The following is a 19,718-nucleotide window of genomic DNA, read 5'->3' on the forward strand; positions in this document are numbered from 1 at the left end:
CTTTACTGATAAAGGAAATTTTCTCACCAAGTTCTTGTTGGTGTTTGTAGTGTTTGTCATGTCTTTATAATAGGATTTATATGTGCAGATTACATGAGTTGTCTCTGGACTATTTTCAAGTCTCAGTTTGTCTTAGGTAAATCACATATGTAAACAAACAGGACAGACCATCACACTGTGGTCATAGAGACCCAGACAAGGCACACGGATGCACGTCTGGGACTCACTAACTTACTGAAAGTTTAAGCACTTGAGTCAAATGGTGTCATATTTTAATGTTTTTGTACCTATCAGTTTGTTTTGGTGATTTTTTTTTTCATGGTAATGATTACAAATCAGCTGAAATATTCTGCAAATTGTAACTGCTGTGATTCTAATTTGTAGTATAGTTTGGGAAAAAATTAGGAAATCTCAAATAGAGCTCTAAAACTGTGTCTCAAAGTAGTCCTGAATTATGTTGCATAAGTTTGGTGTGTCAAATAGTCACTGTCAGGATGTAGTAATTTCATTTAAGTCACTTCTGTTTACGTTTTACAGCAGGATTTTTCAACCATGGCGGCTGTGAAATGGCTTATGATGGACGTAAATCAGGTTTTTTTGCACTCAGAGAGACTTATAGTTTCCATAGTTCAGGCTTCAGTGAGTGTTCTCCTGTTTGAAGCATTAAACAGAACTCACATAGCACTTCAAACTGTAAACATGTTTATAAAATTATCATTTCATTCCAGCAGCAAAAGAGTCAAACCCACAGTTTGTCCGCTGTGTGATGCCATATCTCCTGGTGAGCAGCTATGAACAGTAAACACGGTGACCTTTTCCAGGTAGTGTGTGTGTGTTTGTGTGTATTTGTTTGTGTGTCTGGACACAGTTTCCACAGTCAATGATTGCCTTTATGAACAAAAATACACAAAAACTACAGTATATCCAGCTGGATTTGAAAAAAAAAAAAATTAATCGGGTTGAGAAAAAGGATGAATCAAGGCTACCATTAAGGTAGAAATACACACTAACTGCAGATCAGGACTTTTATATAAGCAGGAGATTCGTGTACAGTAGCTTGTGTGGTTGGTTGTAATGTAAAGAGGATGCTATCAGGGGAAGAGCTCTGAAACCACTGAACCGCAGAACACTCTTCATCTATTCTCTATGAAGTTATATAATGTTGTTCGCTTGTCTTCTTTTAATTGTTAATGTGTTTCTGCTGTACTCGCTGCTTGTATTGATGGCTGATGAATATTGATTGATTTACTGACCCAGAGCGAAGATTTTACTTGTAAAATGAATACCTGCAATTGGTACAGAACAGCCTGTTTGTGTGTGTTTAATTATCTATGCAAGGACTATATTGGTTCAGTTTTGGTTGGTCCTCAATTCCTGACACCTTTAAAGAACAGTTTGAGGGCTAAGATGTGGTTTCACGGTGGAAGCTGGACATTTGGGAATGATTTATCTCAGTTAGGCTCTAAAATATCTGAGAGTAAGACAACAAACAACAGATTTAGAGGGGCGTAACGATGAGCTTCATGAATTCTTCAACAAAATATGGTTGAGAAAAGCGTTGAAGATTTGTTTGTCCTTAGGCATGAAATAGCTCAAAGCAGTGTTTTCACTATTTGTGTTTGTGAGTTTGTGTTGCAAGGTAGTGGCTGTCTCTTTGTTTTTTTGTTGCTGTTTTTTTTTTTTTAGATAGCCTTAGCAATTAGCAGTTAGCAATTGGTACTTAAATCTTAGATAAAGTCTGCTTGTATAGTCTCTGTCTGTGGTGAGCTTGGCTGAAGTAGTGGAGTATTTTAGCAATTAGCTGTTATGTTTATGTTTATTACAGATCCCCATTAGTCCTCACTGCAGTGAAGACTATTCTTCCTGGGGTCCAAAAATTTACATTTTTCAAACTTCAAACATAATACAATAAAATAGATGAACTCCAGCAGAGAGCGAGGCGTGCTGCTCTGTTCTGTGTGAGCTGGAGTTTATCTAAATCTTGCTTTGCGGCACCAGACCATATGGTTGAGCAGTAATCTAGACTCGATAGAACTAAAGATTGCAACGTGCCAGTTTTACTGTTGAGGGAGTCAACAGATGAGCTCCTCTTCTAATCATTGAAATATTACTACTCATTTTAGCTACGATTTTATTAATATGCGAGGACCAGGAAAGTGTTTCATCAATGATCACACCCAACAACTTGGCCTTTTTGACCTGCTTAATATTGGCACCCTGCAAAACAAGACTTATTTCAGGAATAGATCTTAGCATATATCTAGAACCCATGATGATACTCTTTGTTTCAGTAACATTCAACTTTAATCTATTTTCAGTAACCCAGTTGGAGACAGACAACAACTCCTCTTGCAACAACTTATTAACACAAACTGCATTTTCTGCGGAGGCATAGATAGCAGTATCATCCACATAGATCTCTATACATGCACTTTTTAGTACATGTGGTAAATCATCAAATATAGAATAGAGCAATGGGCCTAGGCAACTCCCTTGGGGAATACCACATTGAGGGGTTAACATATCTGAAGTGCTACCATTAAACATTACACATTGCTGTCTATTAACCAAATAACTATTCATAAGTTTAATAGCTTCTGCTCTAAAATTATATGCCAAAAGCTTCTTGAGTAGTAATTCATGATCAATAAAATCAAAAGCAGCACTAAAGTGCGCATTAGCGTGTAGCACTAGCAAGTTTGGTGAGCTGGCTTCTATAGTTTATTTGTCAGTGGTAAGTTTGCTTTGGACATGGTAGTAGTCTTGCCAATAACATTAGCATTTAGAGTTAGCATTAGCAGGTTTGGAGAGTCTGCATGTATAGTTTCTTAGTCACTTTTTAGCAGTTTTCCCGAGGTATTCAGCATCTTGCACTACCTGGAGCATCTCCTAAACGGGCCTGGGTCATTTGAACGTGTAGGAGTCGTGCGAATTGGCACTAGAGGGGGTGAATCTGGAACGCCAGAGTTCACCACATTGCCTCCTGGAGGTGTTGTGGGATCAAATAGGTGAAACCCTGTGCTGAAGGGACGTTTTCACCTGATGACCTCCAGACATGTGTTAGGAATCCCTGCTCACTGGTGTGTATAGTGATGGATCAGAGATCCTAGGTCCTTCATTGAGTGCACATCTTTCTTGTTTAGAGCACAAGTGTCCTGTGTTTAAATTCACTTTTTAAAATTTCTTGCCAGATTCTACTGTACAGTAAATATAAAAGCACTTCAATGATAAAGTATGCTTCTTCTTTTTTTTACAGGCAAACCTTTAACTACGTAAACTGGATTGAATTTGCACTGTAAGTATTTGTGTATCACAGAAAATTGTGTCATCATGAATTATTACACCCCCAATCATTGCTAGTTTGTAGAATGACTACATAACACATGTGAACAAATTATTCCAACAGAGTTTATTCAGTACAGTGAACTGTGTAAAACAAAAAACAGAAAAACAGCTGATTTTCACAAACATGTGAAAATAATGTTGGGAAGCTACTTTAGAAAAAGCAAACAAACAAAAGATTAAAATGTACTTCATGCCAAAGACAAGGAGAGAAAAGTATAAAAAAAAATAAGCTATTTCACTGAAAAACGGCTGAACTGATTCAATGCAACCAACTGCTTTTGTACAGTGCAACGGATTTAAAAGGAGGCCGCATACAGCACAGGGTTAAAGTATGTTCACCAGTTGATGCACTGCATGTTTAACCTCGGACCTCAAAACAAACTCAACCTTCAGTGTTTATGCCAAGCATTTGGTTGGCAGAAACAGCTGTTTCACAATAGAAGAACAAATAATTTTAGTGATTGTCTTGTTGCCAACAAGTGTCCTGTGTATTACAAAACCAGTGTGCTGCTGTAAATCCACTTTTAGTGCACTACAGTATAATCTCACAATGAATGAATTTAACTGACAACAAATATTCATATTCACATCAGCGGGTCTACATACCGGTACTTTGTTTTCTGACAGTGGTGCCAGCAGCATGTGGTCCCATCATCCAGACTGAGTTAAAAGTCATAGTTTTATAAAACACAGCCTTTTGACTTTGAATTTGCATTTATTTTACATTTCTGTTTTATATTTCCAAGCATAGTTTTTCCTTTTCTTTTAAGCTTCCAGTGTTTAACTTTCCAAAAATCCTCAAAATATGTTTTTTCCACATTTTACCTCGGCTGAGAAGATTTTTTTTAATGTAAACAGCTGCAGCCAGTGTTTGAATATTGCCCCTGATGCAGCAAATGCACTGATATAAGCATAATGCATCAAATTATTAATTTTTTGTTGATTTGTTTTTGCAGACAGCTAACACTTAACTATCCTATGTTAAGTTATGGCTTTTCAATATAAACAGCATTTTGTAATCCAGCTTAATAAACAAAAGTTTGTGTCACAAAATTATGAAAATGAACGTAAAAGTAAGCAATGCCAGTGTAAAGTGTAATTATTTAAGGCTGGATTTCCTACTTACAGAAAATGTGCTTTACAAACTACAGCACTTAAAGCAAGACAAAGCAATCAATCATACGTTTTTACACGCATGCAAGGGAATGAAGTGAAACAGAATAAGGATGTCACTTCACAAAACAAATCATCACATTGGCTAAAAATAATATAAATTACTACATTTCCACATTAATAAACTCTTGTTTATAAGTGCTACATGTAATAAATTTCTGTTTGTTAGATGGACAATAGTAAACATAAAAATGCTGTACAGAAACTTGGCAAACAATTCTAACAAGAGAAGTTGATCCCAGTTAGTAGATAGGTGATTACTGCATAGCTACAATTCAGAGGAATATTATGAAAAGCCCGAGGTCTAAAGAGAATATATTTTTAAGCAATTTTAGTATGTTGATATATTTAAGAGCCGCTGGCTTATAAAACATGAACCCTATAAATAGACCAGACTTTTAGCAAAAAGGCTTCATAAAACATTCATGCATATAAGTATTGCATTATATAAATGACTGTATGAAATTGTTTTGTCAGGTACATGTGTTGTATTTAACCATTTAATGGTAGATTTTCTTTTTTTTTTAATTGTAAGAATACACTACCAGTCAAAACTTTGACACCTTTTCATTTAATGATTTTTCTTTGTTTTCATGAACATTTACATTGTAGATTCTCACTGAAGGCATTAAAACTATGAATGAACACATATGGAATTATGTAGTAAAAAAAAAGTCAAAACATGTTTTGTATTTTAGATTCCTCAAAGTAGCCACCCTTTGATTACTGCTTTGCACACTCTTGCCATTCTCTCCATGAGCTTCATGAGGTAGTCACCTGAAATGGTTTTCACTTCACAGGTGTACCTTATAAAGGGTAGTTTGTGGAATTTCTTGCTTTCTTAACGGGGTTGGGACCATCAGTTGTGTTGTGCAGAAGTCAGGTTGGTAAAAAGTTGACAGACCTATTTGACAACTGTTAGAATCTATAGTATGGAAAGAACCAATCAGCTAAGTAAAGAGAAAGGACAGTCCATCATTACTTTAAGAACTGAAGGTCAGTCAGCCTGGAAAATTGCAAAAACTTTGAATGTATCCCCAAGTGCAGTCACAAGAGCTACAACACAACTGGTTCACATGAGGACCGGCCCAGGAAAGGAAGACCAAGAGTCACCTCTGCTGCTGAGGATAAGTTCATCCGAGTCACCACCATCATCCACTTTGCGTTTAGTTGGACCATCTTTTCAACAGAACAATGACCCCAAACACACCTCCAGGCTGTGTAAGGGCTAGCAAGGAGAGTGATGGAGTGCTGCATCGGATGACCTGGCCTCCACAATCATCTAACCTAACCCCAATCAAGATGGTTTGGGATGAGATGGACCGCAGAGTGAAGGCAGAAGGGCCAACAAGTGCTCAGTATCTCTGGGAACTCCTTCAAGATTGTTGGAGAACCATTTCAGGTGACAACCTCATGAAGCTCATAGAGAGAATGCAAAGCAGTAATCAAAGCAAAGGGTGGCTATTTTGAAGAATCTAAAATATAAAACAAGTTTTGGTTTCTTTCACACTTTTTTGTTTACTCCATAATTCCATTTGTGTTCATTCATAGTTTTGATGCCTTCAGTGAGAATCTACAACATAAATAGTCATAAAAGTAAAGAAAAAACAATAAATGAGAAGGTGTGTAGAAACTTTTAACTGGTAGTTCATATCAAACTGTGCTCTGTGTCTATTTGTTGCTCCGTTACTTTGTTCTGCAGCCCTTGTTCTCAGTTTTAGCTCATAGTTATAATTTCATATTTGTCCTGGACGTTGTTCTCCTCCTGTTTTTCAGGCTCTGGATGGTGCAGCTCAATGAAGAGAAAGTAAATGCCAGCTCCGACTGCTCCACCCACCATGGGCCCTGCCACAGGAATCCACCACCAGCAGCCTCCAGCTCTGCAGGTGAAACAGATCATTGTGACAAAATATAGTTTAATATAATGTAACAGCAACAGTGCTATTTATACAGTACCCTGCCCATTTAAACATGTAAAATCTTAACCTTTTACCTCAATGGAGCATTTAACTACTATGCAGTAACAATGTAAAGGCACTGAAGGATTTTGTGTAAATCTTTGCAGTCCTTTGTTGACTTCCCACCATGAAAGGGAAGCAAAAGAAAAAATGGTTTGAAATTTTATACATAATTTTTTTTTTTTCATTTGCTCCACAAATGGACTTTCTCTCATAAAATCTTAATTGTTCCTATTTAGATTCTTGCTTTAGAATTTTTGACCAAAAATGTACAATATTTTCCATTTATCTCTCATAGGCTTTAAGTAGAAAATAGTGCATCTGACCACCCAATAATTTCAAGACAATATATTGTGTTCAACATTATAATAATACCAGTATTTTCATTTTGTTTGCCCATTCACAGCCATTCTTTCATTCATATATCTATTTATTGGCCTATAAGCAAGCCGATATTTGAGGATTTGTATCATTACACAAACATCCCTCTTGAGGTACTTGTTGTGGAATATTTGAAAAGTGTTACTCTGTGTTTAATCTGAGCAAAAGAAACAAAACAATAATAATAATACATTGGCCTGTGGGCCCTAGTCTGACTGATGCTCACACATCTTCATATCCTTCCGAAATAGGGTGGCAGACTACATAGGTTACACAGTGTGATCGAGCGAATGGTACCGTCCAACTGCAAAAATGTAAAATTAGAACTTTTTCATCTTTTATTTTCTTCATAAATGATATTCAACCTGAAAATTTAACTCTGCATGACAATATTTCATGTGTGGCTGACGGCAGCTTACAACCCATCTGTCATTTGATTGAACAAAGATCTGTGAAGCCTCATATGATTCTAAAGGAACTTTGCTATAAAAATGATCGAGTGGACATCAGATGGCTCATTTTTGACAGCTAATCTGCATTACAAACTGACGTCATTGACTGAGAGGGTTTCCCAGGCACCATTCATGTCATGGGGTGGATGAAAGAAACAGAAAAGATTCCCATATAAACAACCTGAGAGCGTTCACATCATCTGAACCTCATGACAGCTGACTGCAGTCATGCAACAGACAATATGAGATTATATCCTGTAAATATGGGTTTAAAGGAATAATTTGACTTTCAGCTGATTATCTTAGCTAAGCAAAAACACTGGGGACAGGAAACAGTTAACTCGGCTCTGTCCAAAGGTAATTAAATCTGCCTTTCTGCACCCCTGAAGCCCGAGAGTTAACAAAAACAAAATGTTAAAAAGTCACAATGATGACAGGTCTGCAGAGACTCACTGCTTATTGTGCAAGGATAAGTTAAACTAACTGTCTGCTGGTAATAGCTTTGTCAGAATCAGCCTTAATGGCCAAGTATACAACATACAAGGAATTTGGTTTCGGCTGTTGGTGTCCCCCTAGGAATATGGAACACAATAACAAAAAATGAAGAAACTACAGAAAGAAGAATAGGGAGGGAAAAAATATTAGTAAAAAAATTAAATATAGCACAATATAAACAGAAATTTACAGCTAGAAAGGCATATATGAACACAGTAGTGCTAAATATCTACCATGCAGACATGCAATGCTCTGATCATATTCTCTGCAATAAAGTCAGTAAAATGTATAATTCCCAAAATGTCGAACTTCTTTGAATTACATTGAACGCTAGACTTTGGCTGATACAAGGTATTCTATTTTGATTTTCAGACTCTTGTACTGCAGCACGTATTAAGTCAGATACATTGGAGCTTTCAGCTACAATTTGACATTGATCTGATTTTTTTTTTTTTTTTATGAGTCATGCACTCGCAGTTATGGATATTCTGAAATGACATAAATGGAGCATCATGAAGGGCGCTCAGTATTTAGTTGCATTATAGGAAGTGTGATACCCAGCTTGACCTTTACAGTAAATGTCAGGATAGTTTAGCCTCTGCTACTTCACTTTTGACCATTATTTTTATAATCTGTCTCCTGCACTTCATCCAGTTTATTGTAACACACTATTAAATTGCTGCAGTACCTTTTAAAATAAAATAACATCCACTGCTTCTCCAGTGTGTTTGTTTATGTCAGTATCATCCTACCTGAGACGAGTTATACACAGTTATCCCAGATTACAGGAAAGTCTTAAGGAGCTCTGTTTGTTGGACCTGCTGCATGTGACCTCGTTCTGCCTCTGGCTCCCCTCAGACAGACTCTTTCACTCAGCTGGAGGGAGATTAGAGTCCTGTCAGTTAATGTGGCTATAGGGAGCCTTTAATGCAGGTGAAAGGGCTTCAGAGCTGATGCACCGGCCTGAAAGTAAACAAGCGACTGAATGGGTCATCTTGATTTCCTGTGGGCCACCAGGAAGTAGACTAGAGGTGGGAGGTGACTGGATTACAGAGTTTAATCTATGGCCACGGCTAAGATGATCAGGCCAGGAGACGGACACCCAGCAGGTCACATTGACGTCGTGCTGAAAAGAAACGTAATGTACAGAAATCCTCAGCCTGCCTGGAGTGTCTTTTTACATTACTCTGCATTTGTAGCAGCTATTTTTACATCATAAATGTAAAAGATGAAGTTAGATGTAGCACATTCGTTAAGATACGAGCTTATATGTGCATTAAAGCAATCTAATAAGAGCCATCTGGCGATAGTTACAGCTGTGGTATAGGGGCAGAAAGCATCAGAAACTGTAATTATAACTGTTATTGTCAAGCTGAATTAAGATTTGTGCTTTGAAAATCCTCAGTTGTTACATCTGGAGTCAGAATGGCACCCAAATGGCCTAATTAAGGTCATCATTATTTTCCAAGCAGTGCTTTGTTGAATTCTTTTTTTATTGAGTTTTTAAACAGTGACAAGCACAGACACTTTCGGGGCAGGGGTTAAAAAGACTGGGCCGAGGCAGGGCTGGTATTGACAGGGCACTGAGGGCAACGGAACAAACAGCAGACTAAGACTGTCAACACGAGTAAAGTAAGAGCCTTGAGTTGTTAGGTAAAGAAGGAAACTTTTCCCTGTTATTCAGGCGATGCTACTGCAGAAAGTGAATATTTTCTGCAGATAAATTCTTGCATCAGATGGAAGCACTATAGCAACAAAGCCTCAGAGAACTGGTGGTGCTTCTATAAAAAAAGAACATGGTTTCAGAGTGATAAAAGATGTTCTGGTAAACCAGGACAACAGACTGCATCTAAAGGGAAGTTGGAGCAGAGCGGAAGAAACTGAACATGGCCTGAAACGATCTAGAAGCTCCGAGGCAACCGGAGTTCAGCGGTTAGTTAGAAAGCTCCTCAGTGGAAATAAGCCAGAGGTTGATGAGAACAGCTCCTGCTAGAAGACTTGAATATTTTAACATGCAACAGTTTTTGTGACTTTTTAATATTGCTGAGATTTTGGAGAAAGAATTGTCTGAACTGGCACAAGAGTCAAGAGATCACACTTCTTCGACTGAGTAGGAATTAAAGTGAAATGTGTCGGTAATACTGAGCTTCAGAAAGAACCTGGGGTTTCAGTGCAGGTCTCACAACAGCAGTTCAGTATTTTAGCTCTGCACAGATAATTGAGGTCTCATCAAGGTTTGCTTCTACGGCCTGTATGTGTTTTTATGATTTGGAAATGTTTCCCGGTTTTACGTAGGAGTATGGCTACCAAAGTCTGCTGTTTTGAAGTTTTGTTTGCACAGTTGGCAAAGCTCCACCCATGATTGTGATTGGTTTATAAAAATACAAACAATTCCTTTAGCAGAATGATAACAACGTGGAGTCAGAGTATTCTGCACAGTGCATCGATATTATCTGACTATGTGAGACTAAACCAAGAGTGACAAATTACTTTATACTGAACTTTATTACTTAAGTTTTGTCTTTAATCCCTCCACGCACAACATGGGTCAAAAATGGCCCATACTGAATGGAAAATGAGTATCTCTTGACCCATGTTTGCATCAAAGGGTTAAAGAAATTGCATATTTTTGGTATACATTTTAACTATTTATTCAAACCACTGTTTGTGAGCATTGTTGTCCAAAAATCCCATTCTAACCTTTCAGCATATTGCATTTTAAGTGATCTGAGAGGAAACTAGACTTCTGCACCTGCTGGCTCAGGAAATCTAGCAGGTGATGGGAGGTTTTAGCCAATCACAGGGCTTTTCTCTGAACAGATGGAATGGTATAAATGGAGGTGAATATTGAATGTGGTGATAGGAAAGGTTAGATGGATGACTTTAACTTGGGATGTTGGGTTTTGAATCCCAGGTGAAGCCACAAATGGATGTTGGCTTTAAGCTCGAGCCACGTGTGATAGGACGGGCTTAAACAGAGAGGGATGAGCTGCATGAGAATGGCTTAAAAATAAACATATATTTTTGCTTTTTCCAAATTTCTGCCTGCCATCCCTTCATAGTGTAATAACCTATTCAGCATAAACAAAATAAAAACACAGAACATCTGTGATAATAGAGCAAAAACAAAAAGAAGAAACAGTCTGAGGAACATACAATTGCACCATTTCGGTAACTTAGCGCTGAATATTTTATATCCTTCTGCATAGAATGTCTCTCTCTTCACTTTAATCCCAGAGCCCTTTTTCAAAATGCAGGAAATATGCACATGGTCTTTAAAATATTCATTTAGATTGTGAAGCGAGCAGAGATGGTGGTAAAATGCTGCTCTTTGCGTGGGACGAGAAAGAGCAGCCGCTTGGTTAAACTTGGTCTCTTACATCACATGTCTCAGGCACTGAAGAGTGTAAATGCTCCATTTCCCCTGAACCTTTTAGTTGTTAATCCTAACAAAGCCCCTGATATTAGAAACTCTCATTCACGGTACTTTGCAGTGCCACCTTTTTGTTGCTGGATCAGTAAAATTACCTGAATACTTCCATGCCCCACCCAGCTACGGCCGTGAAGAAGCGCGGGCCGAGGTCTCGGGCCGGGTTGATCGGGTAACCACAGTTCAGACCCATGGACACTCCGATGGCCATGATGATGAGGCCGATGCACAGAGGCTCCATCCCTTTGGGAGCACCAATATTCTTCCTGTCAGTGATGGCCAGGATGCACAGGATCAGTGCGCCAGTTGCAATTACCTTGAAAACAAAAAGAGTGTGGAATTAGCACAGCACCAGTAAAATTACCCCCAAAATGTGCTTGTTGTTGTTGTTGAGAGGATGATTTGGAGTTACCTCATCTACTGTTGTGACCCCTGCCCCGTGTTTTATCTACGCTTATTAAGGGGCTTCCCCTTTACCCTGGTTCCACTGCAATAAGGCGGCTTTACTGTGCAGCCACAAATTGACTGTATACTAAAAACATACAATCGGGGGAGATTATGCAGCCTGTTATTTAACTTGGAATTCAAATTCTGTTTTTGCCACTCGCTACTCTCTAATTCTTCTCATGTAATTCCTCATATCAAGTTTATTACTCTGTCAAGGAATATGGCTGAGTTATGCAACGATTGGCGTACGTGAATCCGTCTGTGCACAACATTACTCAAAAACATAATGACGGATTGGTATGAATTTTTTAGGGAAGGTCAGAAATCACACAAGGACCAACTGATTAGATTTTGGAGGTGATGCAACTTACAGTCTGGATCCACCAATTTGTTAAGGATTTCTCATTGTGAGATGGCGTCACGGCGTCACTGTAACTGTGACAACAAGTGAACGCTACGTCAGCCGCCTGCTGACCATCGCATGACTGTGATCCTACTACAAATCCACCGCTGCAGACTTATCAGGACTTATCTGTCGGAAATGATACAAGAAACAATTGATTCTATTGTGGGGGTGTCTCTGAGTCCCATCAATTCCTGCCGTCCGCTACATATTTAGGACATGTGATTCGGTATCTGTTCATAACATACACATGCATATACACGCCTGTGCTCACCACAGCGTCATTTTGTTTGTATTAAATGGACACATTCTGTTGTGCCATGATTTCTGATCATCAATAACTTAGAAACAGTTGCTGCATTTCTACAAAAATATGCTGCATTTCTGACAATGCCATATGAGGGAATGAACAGCCTTGAAGGAGCACTGCGCTCTCTGAGTGCTTTTCTTGTTATTAATGTTTCTGAAGGTGCGTTTGCTTTCTTAAACAATAATCTGATTTTGAAATACAGTCCGTGACAAGACACAGTGCTAAATTTTTCACCTATCAAATTTATATGTATATTTATAAAACAAAATGTGATTAGATCCTGTCACTGCCTTCACAAATATACAAACTAACTGGATCATCTCATCTCATACAGATCCAGAGCAGATGGTAGCTATTCTCAGCATCAAAGGAAAATTGCTCATACAGCCGCAAACAATTCACATGTCCATTTATTCTTCCATTCATGCCCCCAGCTGCATTAGATGCAGGCTCATATGTATCTCTGATACGCTCTAGTGCCTTCCATGTACACAAATATCTCTGTTGTAAAATGTTTCTATCTCACTGACCTCAATAATTCAGTATAAAAAGGAGGCAAAGCCTTCATATGAGATTCAAAAACATGTTTTACATTCATGTTATCCAGCTTTTTTTAGACTGTAAAAGTATCTGAAAGGTTTAATTTTCCTTAATTACACAAGAACCGTCTAAAGAGAAATCTATAGCTCTGTGTCTTGTGATGCCACATTTTATATTCTGTATACAGACTAATTTTCATACCAAATTTCATGATTTGCATCTATTTATCCCTTTTCTGTTTATCTCTTTTCTTTTTCGCTCCTGTATTTTTCCATTGTCTGATTTACCTTCTCTATTGTGTGTATATATAACCACAATATGTGCATTTACTTTTGTTTTTGCTCCTTTTTTTAAACAAATCATATGTTTGAACATCAATAACATATAAAACACAAAAAACAAATGTGAGTTCTTGATTCCCACCTGATCCACGAACCCATTTAGGACTGAGAGATGTTTTGCAGGATAAGATGCAAATATGTTGGCTGTGGCGTTTGCACCAGTAACTGCAAATTCTCCGTTAGTGTAGTCCATCAAAGCATCTGTGGAAAAGATATGCAATAAAGATGAGTTCAGGCAGTTACTACCAACAAGCTTATCTAATTTGTCTATTTTCATTTGGCAAGGTGAAAAAACTGTATCTAAATAGAACATGGACTAAATTATTTGTTTCCACTCTTTCAGCAAAAACACAGAGCTGTCTCAAGAAGCGGGCTCACTAAACTAGTCACATAACCTTACATAATTCACTGTTTCAGCATGGATGGAGATCTGAGTTTCCCCATAGCATCAAGCAGTCCTCAGTGACGATATTTACACATTTACACCCACCATAATACAACCCATAGACAGCACAGGATCCAGCAAAAGCCCCCAGGAACTGTGCTACCACATACACAGGGAACTTCTTCAGAGGCAGCTTCCCCAGGATCACCATGGCCAGAGAGACTGCAGGGTTCACATGGGCTCCTGGAGCAGTGCAACCACACAATGAGTAATAGAAAGTGACAATAACAGAACACACATAGTGCAGGATTTCAAAAAGAACAGCGAAACAACAATGAATTGAGGGGGGGGGGAATTATACCAATTATTTTAGATCTCAAAATAAAAATAAACTTGTTTTCTATGATGAAAAAGTTCTCAAAGCCCCATCCAATGGTCACACACCTCAAAACATCTAGTTTATTATAACTCTAGACAAAGAAAGGCAGGAAATTTTACATTTGACACAAATGTTTAGCATTTTTTACTAGAAGGGTGATGTAATGGTGATTTAGATTCTTATATTACTGTCATAATCACCATAAAAACTTAAGAATCAGTACAGCAGAGCCAGCATTCAGTCCTTCCTGTCTAAGAGACATTTGAAAGATTATTCCACTACTTTATTGTACTCTCTTGAACTCTAAATGCTTATAGGAGGCAGTAGGACCAGACATGCCATCACGATTTTTATTCTGCACGCTCCTCTTCCTTTTTAAGAGTCATGTGGCAGTTAAACAATTTTTTTTACTGTCAACAAGATTTCATTTGTAAAACTGATGTAGGGCCCCTTTAAACGATCAATATCAGAATAGTTTCCTCTCCTGTTGTTCTTCTGTCAAATGAATAATTGATTAACGAATCATTTCAGCCTTAAATCAGATATCAAACATCTGAGACCGAGCTGTGGAGAATGACTTTAAGAGTCTCTTGTGTCCTTTCCAACGAGACGAGGTGAACTCAGTGGATTAAAACAGTCAGCGACAGGCCGTCTGATCGTTTCATGCTCGTGGTCGAACCCTCATTCATTTATTCACTCGCAGGTTTTGAGGATACTTTCAAACAAAGGGCACTGGGTTTGTGTGCCTTCAGAGGGGATGTGTTTTCCTACATTCTGCATTGTCCTAAAGAGGCGTGTTTGAACACATTCCAGCCAATTGTTCCCGGGCTGTGATGGCAGTGTGGGGTCATTTATTTAACACTCTGGGATCTTGGCTTTGACCTCGATGTGGTAACACCACTGGGGGTATCAGCCATGCGCCCATTGTTAATCTCCCCATCCTGTTCACAAACACTGACCACGACAACCAGCCAGACCTGCCTGTCTGAATTGCATCTGACATAATCTGCCTGAATCTGCTTAAGGCACACGTAGACTGCAGGTCATTACAGTGACCATGATGTGTCACACTTACGGTACACTGTCATCTAAAATCTGAGACTACAAAGTGAAAACAATTGTGTTTTCTTCTCCTATGGGGCCGCCCTGCCAGGGAAGCCTAGAAAGCCAGGCTTGTCACACCTGATCCCCCTCCTCTCCAGAGACCCATGCCCCAGTAAAGCTCATTAGTCCAATACCTATGATCATCTTCAGAGATGTCGTTGGACAGAAGCTTCCCACTGAGCCGTGGACCCCAGGGCTGAATGGCCCAGTCATGCAGCAAAAGCTCTCCATATATTAACCTCCCTGTCCTTGGGCTTTTCTACTGCTCTTCTGAAGCTTTACAACTCGTCTTATTAAACATGTAGCTCAAGTAAAACTGAGCCATGAGCCACAACAATCACAACAGCCATCAGTAACAGCAACTGAGTGTTTTACTTCTCTATAAGTCGGAAAATTTTCACTGAATGGTGCTAAATTTCTTCATCACACATACTAGCTCATCAAACCACTGATGTACTAAAAACTATGACACAAGATGAGCAACAATAAAGTCACATTAACTTGATTTTACATTTCACATTAACTTGATTTAATCTACCATTAAATATTTTCACTAAGTTCCTCAAACCTGTAGTAAGTTTTTGTGGAATTGAATTTTTAAGGATTTCAAGGAATATTTGTCCCTTGGGTCAATACTTTTTTGCTTTCTTGCTGGTAGATAAGGAGATTCACACCACTATCATGTCTGTCTGTTAAATATAAAGCTAAAGCTGGTGGTCCTTTAGCTTAGCTTAGCACAAAAACCGACACCAAGGACAAACAGTTAGCCTTGCTCTCTCCAAAAACGATGTAAAAAATGCATCTGTCACTACGTCCAAAGCTCAAATTAACTAATTAATCTGTTATAGTTTGTTTGTGAATTCTGTCCAAAATGTGGATTGTCTGGCAAAGTATTTCCTATTCAAGGATCCTGCACTCTTCCCAGCTATCTGCAAATAAAACCCAGAAACAGTCAGACATGTACCTCTCAAAAAACAGCATGTTAATTTAAGAGCCGTAGTCAGGACAGGGATAACTGCTTCCCCTTTTAGTAATTTTACCATCAGATGAACCAACATTTATTCACTATCGTTCTTCTGCTTTATTGATGCCCTTTTCTTCTGATTGAGTGACTACAGAACAACTCCTGCAGTCTCCACAATGCAACCCTTGACATACTTAATGCATTAATTGCTGATTAATGGACACTCACCATTTTGGCCCAGAAAGCCCCACTGTGACATTTAACAACTATTCCCTCCTATCCCTGTCATTGCTGGCAAAGCACAGAGGGCTCTTCTTGCTGTAATCCTCGAGGAATGTACTCAGATAAAATCCCATTTGGACATCGGGACACAATATTTTCAGCACTCAAGCACATCCAGACCACTATTACAATAAAATTCAGCCCAATAGAGAGGGTGATTAAATAATAACGCTTGGTTTATTCTGAGAGGAGGTGTGTGTTCTGCTCCTGCAGATGGAGACAGCAGTGACACAGAGTAACCTGTAGGTGAGAAGCTGCAATACACCAGCATCCACGACCAAAGATCGCATCACAGACAAACAAAGAGGCGACCTTTGCTACCAGCCTCTGTTTACGGCTTTTTGCAGGCTGAAATATCACATAGGATGTAATTTATTTCTTGTAGGTCTTTCTCTGAGAGCAGAGAAGACCCCTGCACTCATGAAGAAACAATGTGGCAACTAATTGGCATTAATGTCAGCCACAGTTTTAATAATTAATTGGTTGTTTGTACCACTTACTTTCCAAGAAAATATGAAAAACAGTGTTTAAAAATTGTGAGATGTGTCCTTCCAAACTCAATATCTTTGTGTTCCAATAAAATGTCACCACTTTCTGACATGTATGTGGCCAATTAATGTCATTCTCAGAATAACGGATGCTACAAGAGTTGAGAAAGTGGCTGATTTAGACATACAGAGAGCATGAGCTGCACATGTGGTGTGACTTTTTACCTGACACTCCCCCAGCCATGTAGACGGCCATCATGACTCCCAGAGTGAAGCCAACATGGATGGTCAGCGGCTCCCCCAGAGCCCCTTTACTCAGCACCGTCTGGGCCACTGAACCACATCCAAAGAGCTGGGACACAGACAAGAACAAAGACACAAAGAGTGGAGGTAGAAAGGCTCATTGTTTGCAATTATTCCAATTATAGCCGCCATTAACACTAGCCCACTTGTCCAGCAAACAGACAATTTGTACCAGAGTTGGAGCTCGGAAAAAAATAACTCACCCCTCCTCTACTTATTAGGAAAAAAGGCACAAGTAGTGTTGGGATGGGGGCAGTCATGCAGGAGTAAAAGGGGCTGTTTTGGAGGCTGTGTCACTGCTCTGATGTGGCATTAAAGTGCTCTGAGAGGTGACAGGTGGAGCTCAGGGTGGAGGCGAGGACGCTCCAGATCAGGAACACATGGAAACTTTTAGACTGAGAGGCAAGAACTAAGCACAGCGTTTTTACAAGTTTGGAATTGTGATTCAATTATTTAATTATGATTGTAATAATTTTAAAACAAATCTGCCACACTAGGTCTTTACTTTTGGGTGAATTGTGAGGGAAAAGAAACATCTGTGTCACATCTTGTTAAGAGTCTTGTCAGGAGCAAATTACAGCTGAGCACATGAAAGAGAAAGCCTGTTATCTGCAGAATAATCAGTCTGCTAATAGAGACATATGAGAGACAGCAGCCACAGTCCCAGAGACCCGGTTTGACACCTTATTAGCATACTGGTCCTCAGCTTTAAAGCGGCTGTTTAAGCCTGATGACAGGTGCAGAGGGAGGTACTCACTATCAGGATAAATATCCCCAGAAACTCCGCCAGGAACTCCTTAAAGATGTCTCGCCTCAGGCCAAATCTCTCCTTCATCTTCCTCTTGCTCTCATTTTCCATTGTTTTTTCCCCCTTTTTTTCTTTTCCAGCGGCTCCTTGATGTCTTCCTCCGACCACAACAAACAGCTAACAACTATGAGGGAGGCTGTGTGGAGCTGTCAGTGCAGGTTGTCGCCTCCCACTCGCTGACAGGCGCGTTAAGCTTCGTGCGTCTGTTTCCCTTTATAACCAGCAGAGGTCCACTTTTTATTAGAGCGCGGACCCACGGTGCCAAACAGAGCTGGCACTTAGGAAAATACTTGTTTGGAACGTGTTTGCATCCACATTTTAAAGCTGTTTTTAACTGAGATGCATCGCAAATATTCGTCTTGGATGTACGATTTTAAAACTCCCGAAATAACTAGAACAATTATTCTAATACTAAAGTAGAAACCCCTAAAGCAGCAGCATGTTTTAGCAGTCAGATAAGTTCCTTATTTATTCCAGATTATCTTATTATATTATTTTGTCTTGTAGATCGACAAATTTGCAGCCACAGATTCACCAAAGTTCTGTGTTGAAGTTCAATTGTATTACAATGCGAATTATTAGATGAAAAGTCTTAAATTCTAATGAATGAAGTAATTAATTATAAATCCCATAAAACCTCCATGATAGAACTCAGTTTTGCTTTAGGGAGCTTTGACTTTTTTTGTCAGTCAGAACAGTCCTGTAAAGTAGATTTTAAATACACAATTTATTAAAAGTAACGTCTTTGCACTGGTCAATGAAAAAAGCAAAACTAAAATACATACAAGGGGTGTTTATTTGTATAAAAACGTGTGCATTGGAAGGTTTTATTTCTAACTTAAAAGTCTGCATTTGAATAGAACTTGATTTGGATAAATATTTTTTTTCTTAATTATAAGTTATAATGTTTATGTTTTGTAGATACTGAGAAAGAAAATAACTTCAATCAGAGTCAGTTAAGTTTGGGTTTTTAAATCAGCTGCAGATGGCCGAGCTGTCTGAAGTTAAATCTAATAATTAGAAGAAAAATAACCGTTTTAAATTATCTGAGCAAACAGATAATTTAACAAAATACAGATGAATTAAATCAGAAAATAAAGTCTACTATAAACAGTTTCAGAGTGACAAATCAGGTCCACAGAACACAAGAAACTAACTTTTCTGCAGTAATTAATATGTGCTGCGCATTTTTATTAGATTTTATTTGGTCAAAGCACCATTAACTATTAAACGCTTGTTTTCCATTTCCATCTGTCCTTGCAGCTGCACTTTATTTAATATTAAGTAAGGCTATGAGGAAAAAATGAAAGAACATAAATAACTTCAACTCTGTGAAGGTTTTTTGTTATTTCGAACTTTTTTGTTGATAAAATAAGAACAAAATATCTTTCACAACTCTCAAATCTGACCAATTCTTCATCTATCACTCTTTAATTATTATTTTAAAACTCTAAAGTGATCAGAAACTCTCTTTTTTCTTCTTCTTTAATCGCGTGTGCCAAACGTTTCTCACTCACCTCTCTTATCTGAAGCTGTGAGCACAAAAAAAACTTCCTCCAATCTCTGAATCAGTCCTATTCCCTTTATTTCATTCTTGTTTGAGCGTCTTGTTGGACGTTGTTGAGCTCCTCGTGGATGTGACCTGCAGCAGCGTCCTAGGCCCCCTTCCTCCAACAGAGGGAGCTCCATGAATACATTTGAGGCTGAAAGTTTTGGTCACACCGGCTCGT

At 38.6% G+C, this 19,718-nt stretch overlaps 1 protein-coding gene across 2 annotated transcripts; it reads right to left on the bottom strand.

Annotated features, from left to right (window-relative positions):
- Positions 1-3,390: 3,390 nt before the first annotated feature.
- aqp9b (aquaporin 9b) lies at positions 3,391-19,640 on the bottom strand. Of its 2 annotated transcripts, none has more exons than XM_051938187.1 (6): positions 19,506-19,640; positions 17,103-17,229; positions 13,766-13,903; positions 13,358-13,476; positions 11,333-11,550; positions 3,391-6,398 (listed from the first exon to the last, which is right to left on the bottom strand). In XM_051938187.1, exons 2-6 carry the CDS (start codon positions 17,134-17,136, stop codon positions 6,236-6,238), a joined length of 672 nt encoding a protein of 223 aa, XP_051794147.1. In that variant the 5' UTR covers positions 17,137-17,229; positions 19,506-19,640; the 3' UTR covers positions 3,391-6,235. The 2 variants fall into 2 exon arrangements, with proteins under 2 accessions (XP_051794147.1, XP_022056526.1); XM_022200834.2 differs by lacking the exon at positions 19,506-19,640 and adding an exon at positions 17,938-18,165.
- Positions 19,641-19,718: the final 78 nt, after the last annotated feature.

Source organism: Acanthochromis polyacanthus, chromosome 2 (genome assembly GCF_021347895.1).
Source record: "Acanthochromis polyacanthus isolate Apoly-LR-REF ecotype Palm Island chromosome 2, KAUST_Apoly_ChrSc, whole genome shotgun sequence".
Lineage (NCBI taxonomy): Eukaryota > Metazoa > Chordata > Actinopteri > Pomacentridae > Acanthochromis > Acanthochromis polyacanthus.

Bases quoted from the DNA above. Each gene is read 5' to 3' on its own strand.
- aqp9b (XM_022200834.2), bottom strand. From the start codon at position 18,039: ATGGAAAATGAGAGCAAGAGGAAGATGAAGGAGAGATTTGGCCTGAGG. The intron at 13,904-17,102 runs GTAAAAAGTCAC...GCACTGCTCCAG, and splicing joins CATGGCTGGGGGAGTGTCAG to GAGCCCATGTGAACCCTGCA. The intron at 11,551-13,357 runs GTGGGAATCAAG...TTTGTTTTCAAG, and splicing joins TAAATGGGTTCGTGGATCAG to GTAATTGCAACTGGCGCACT.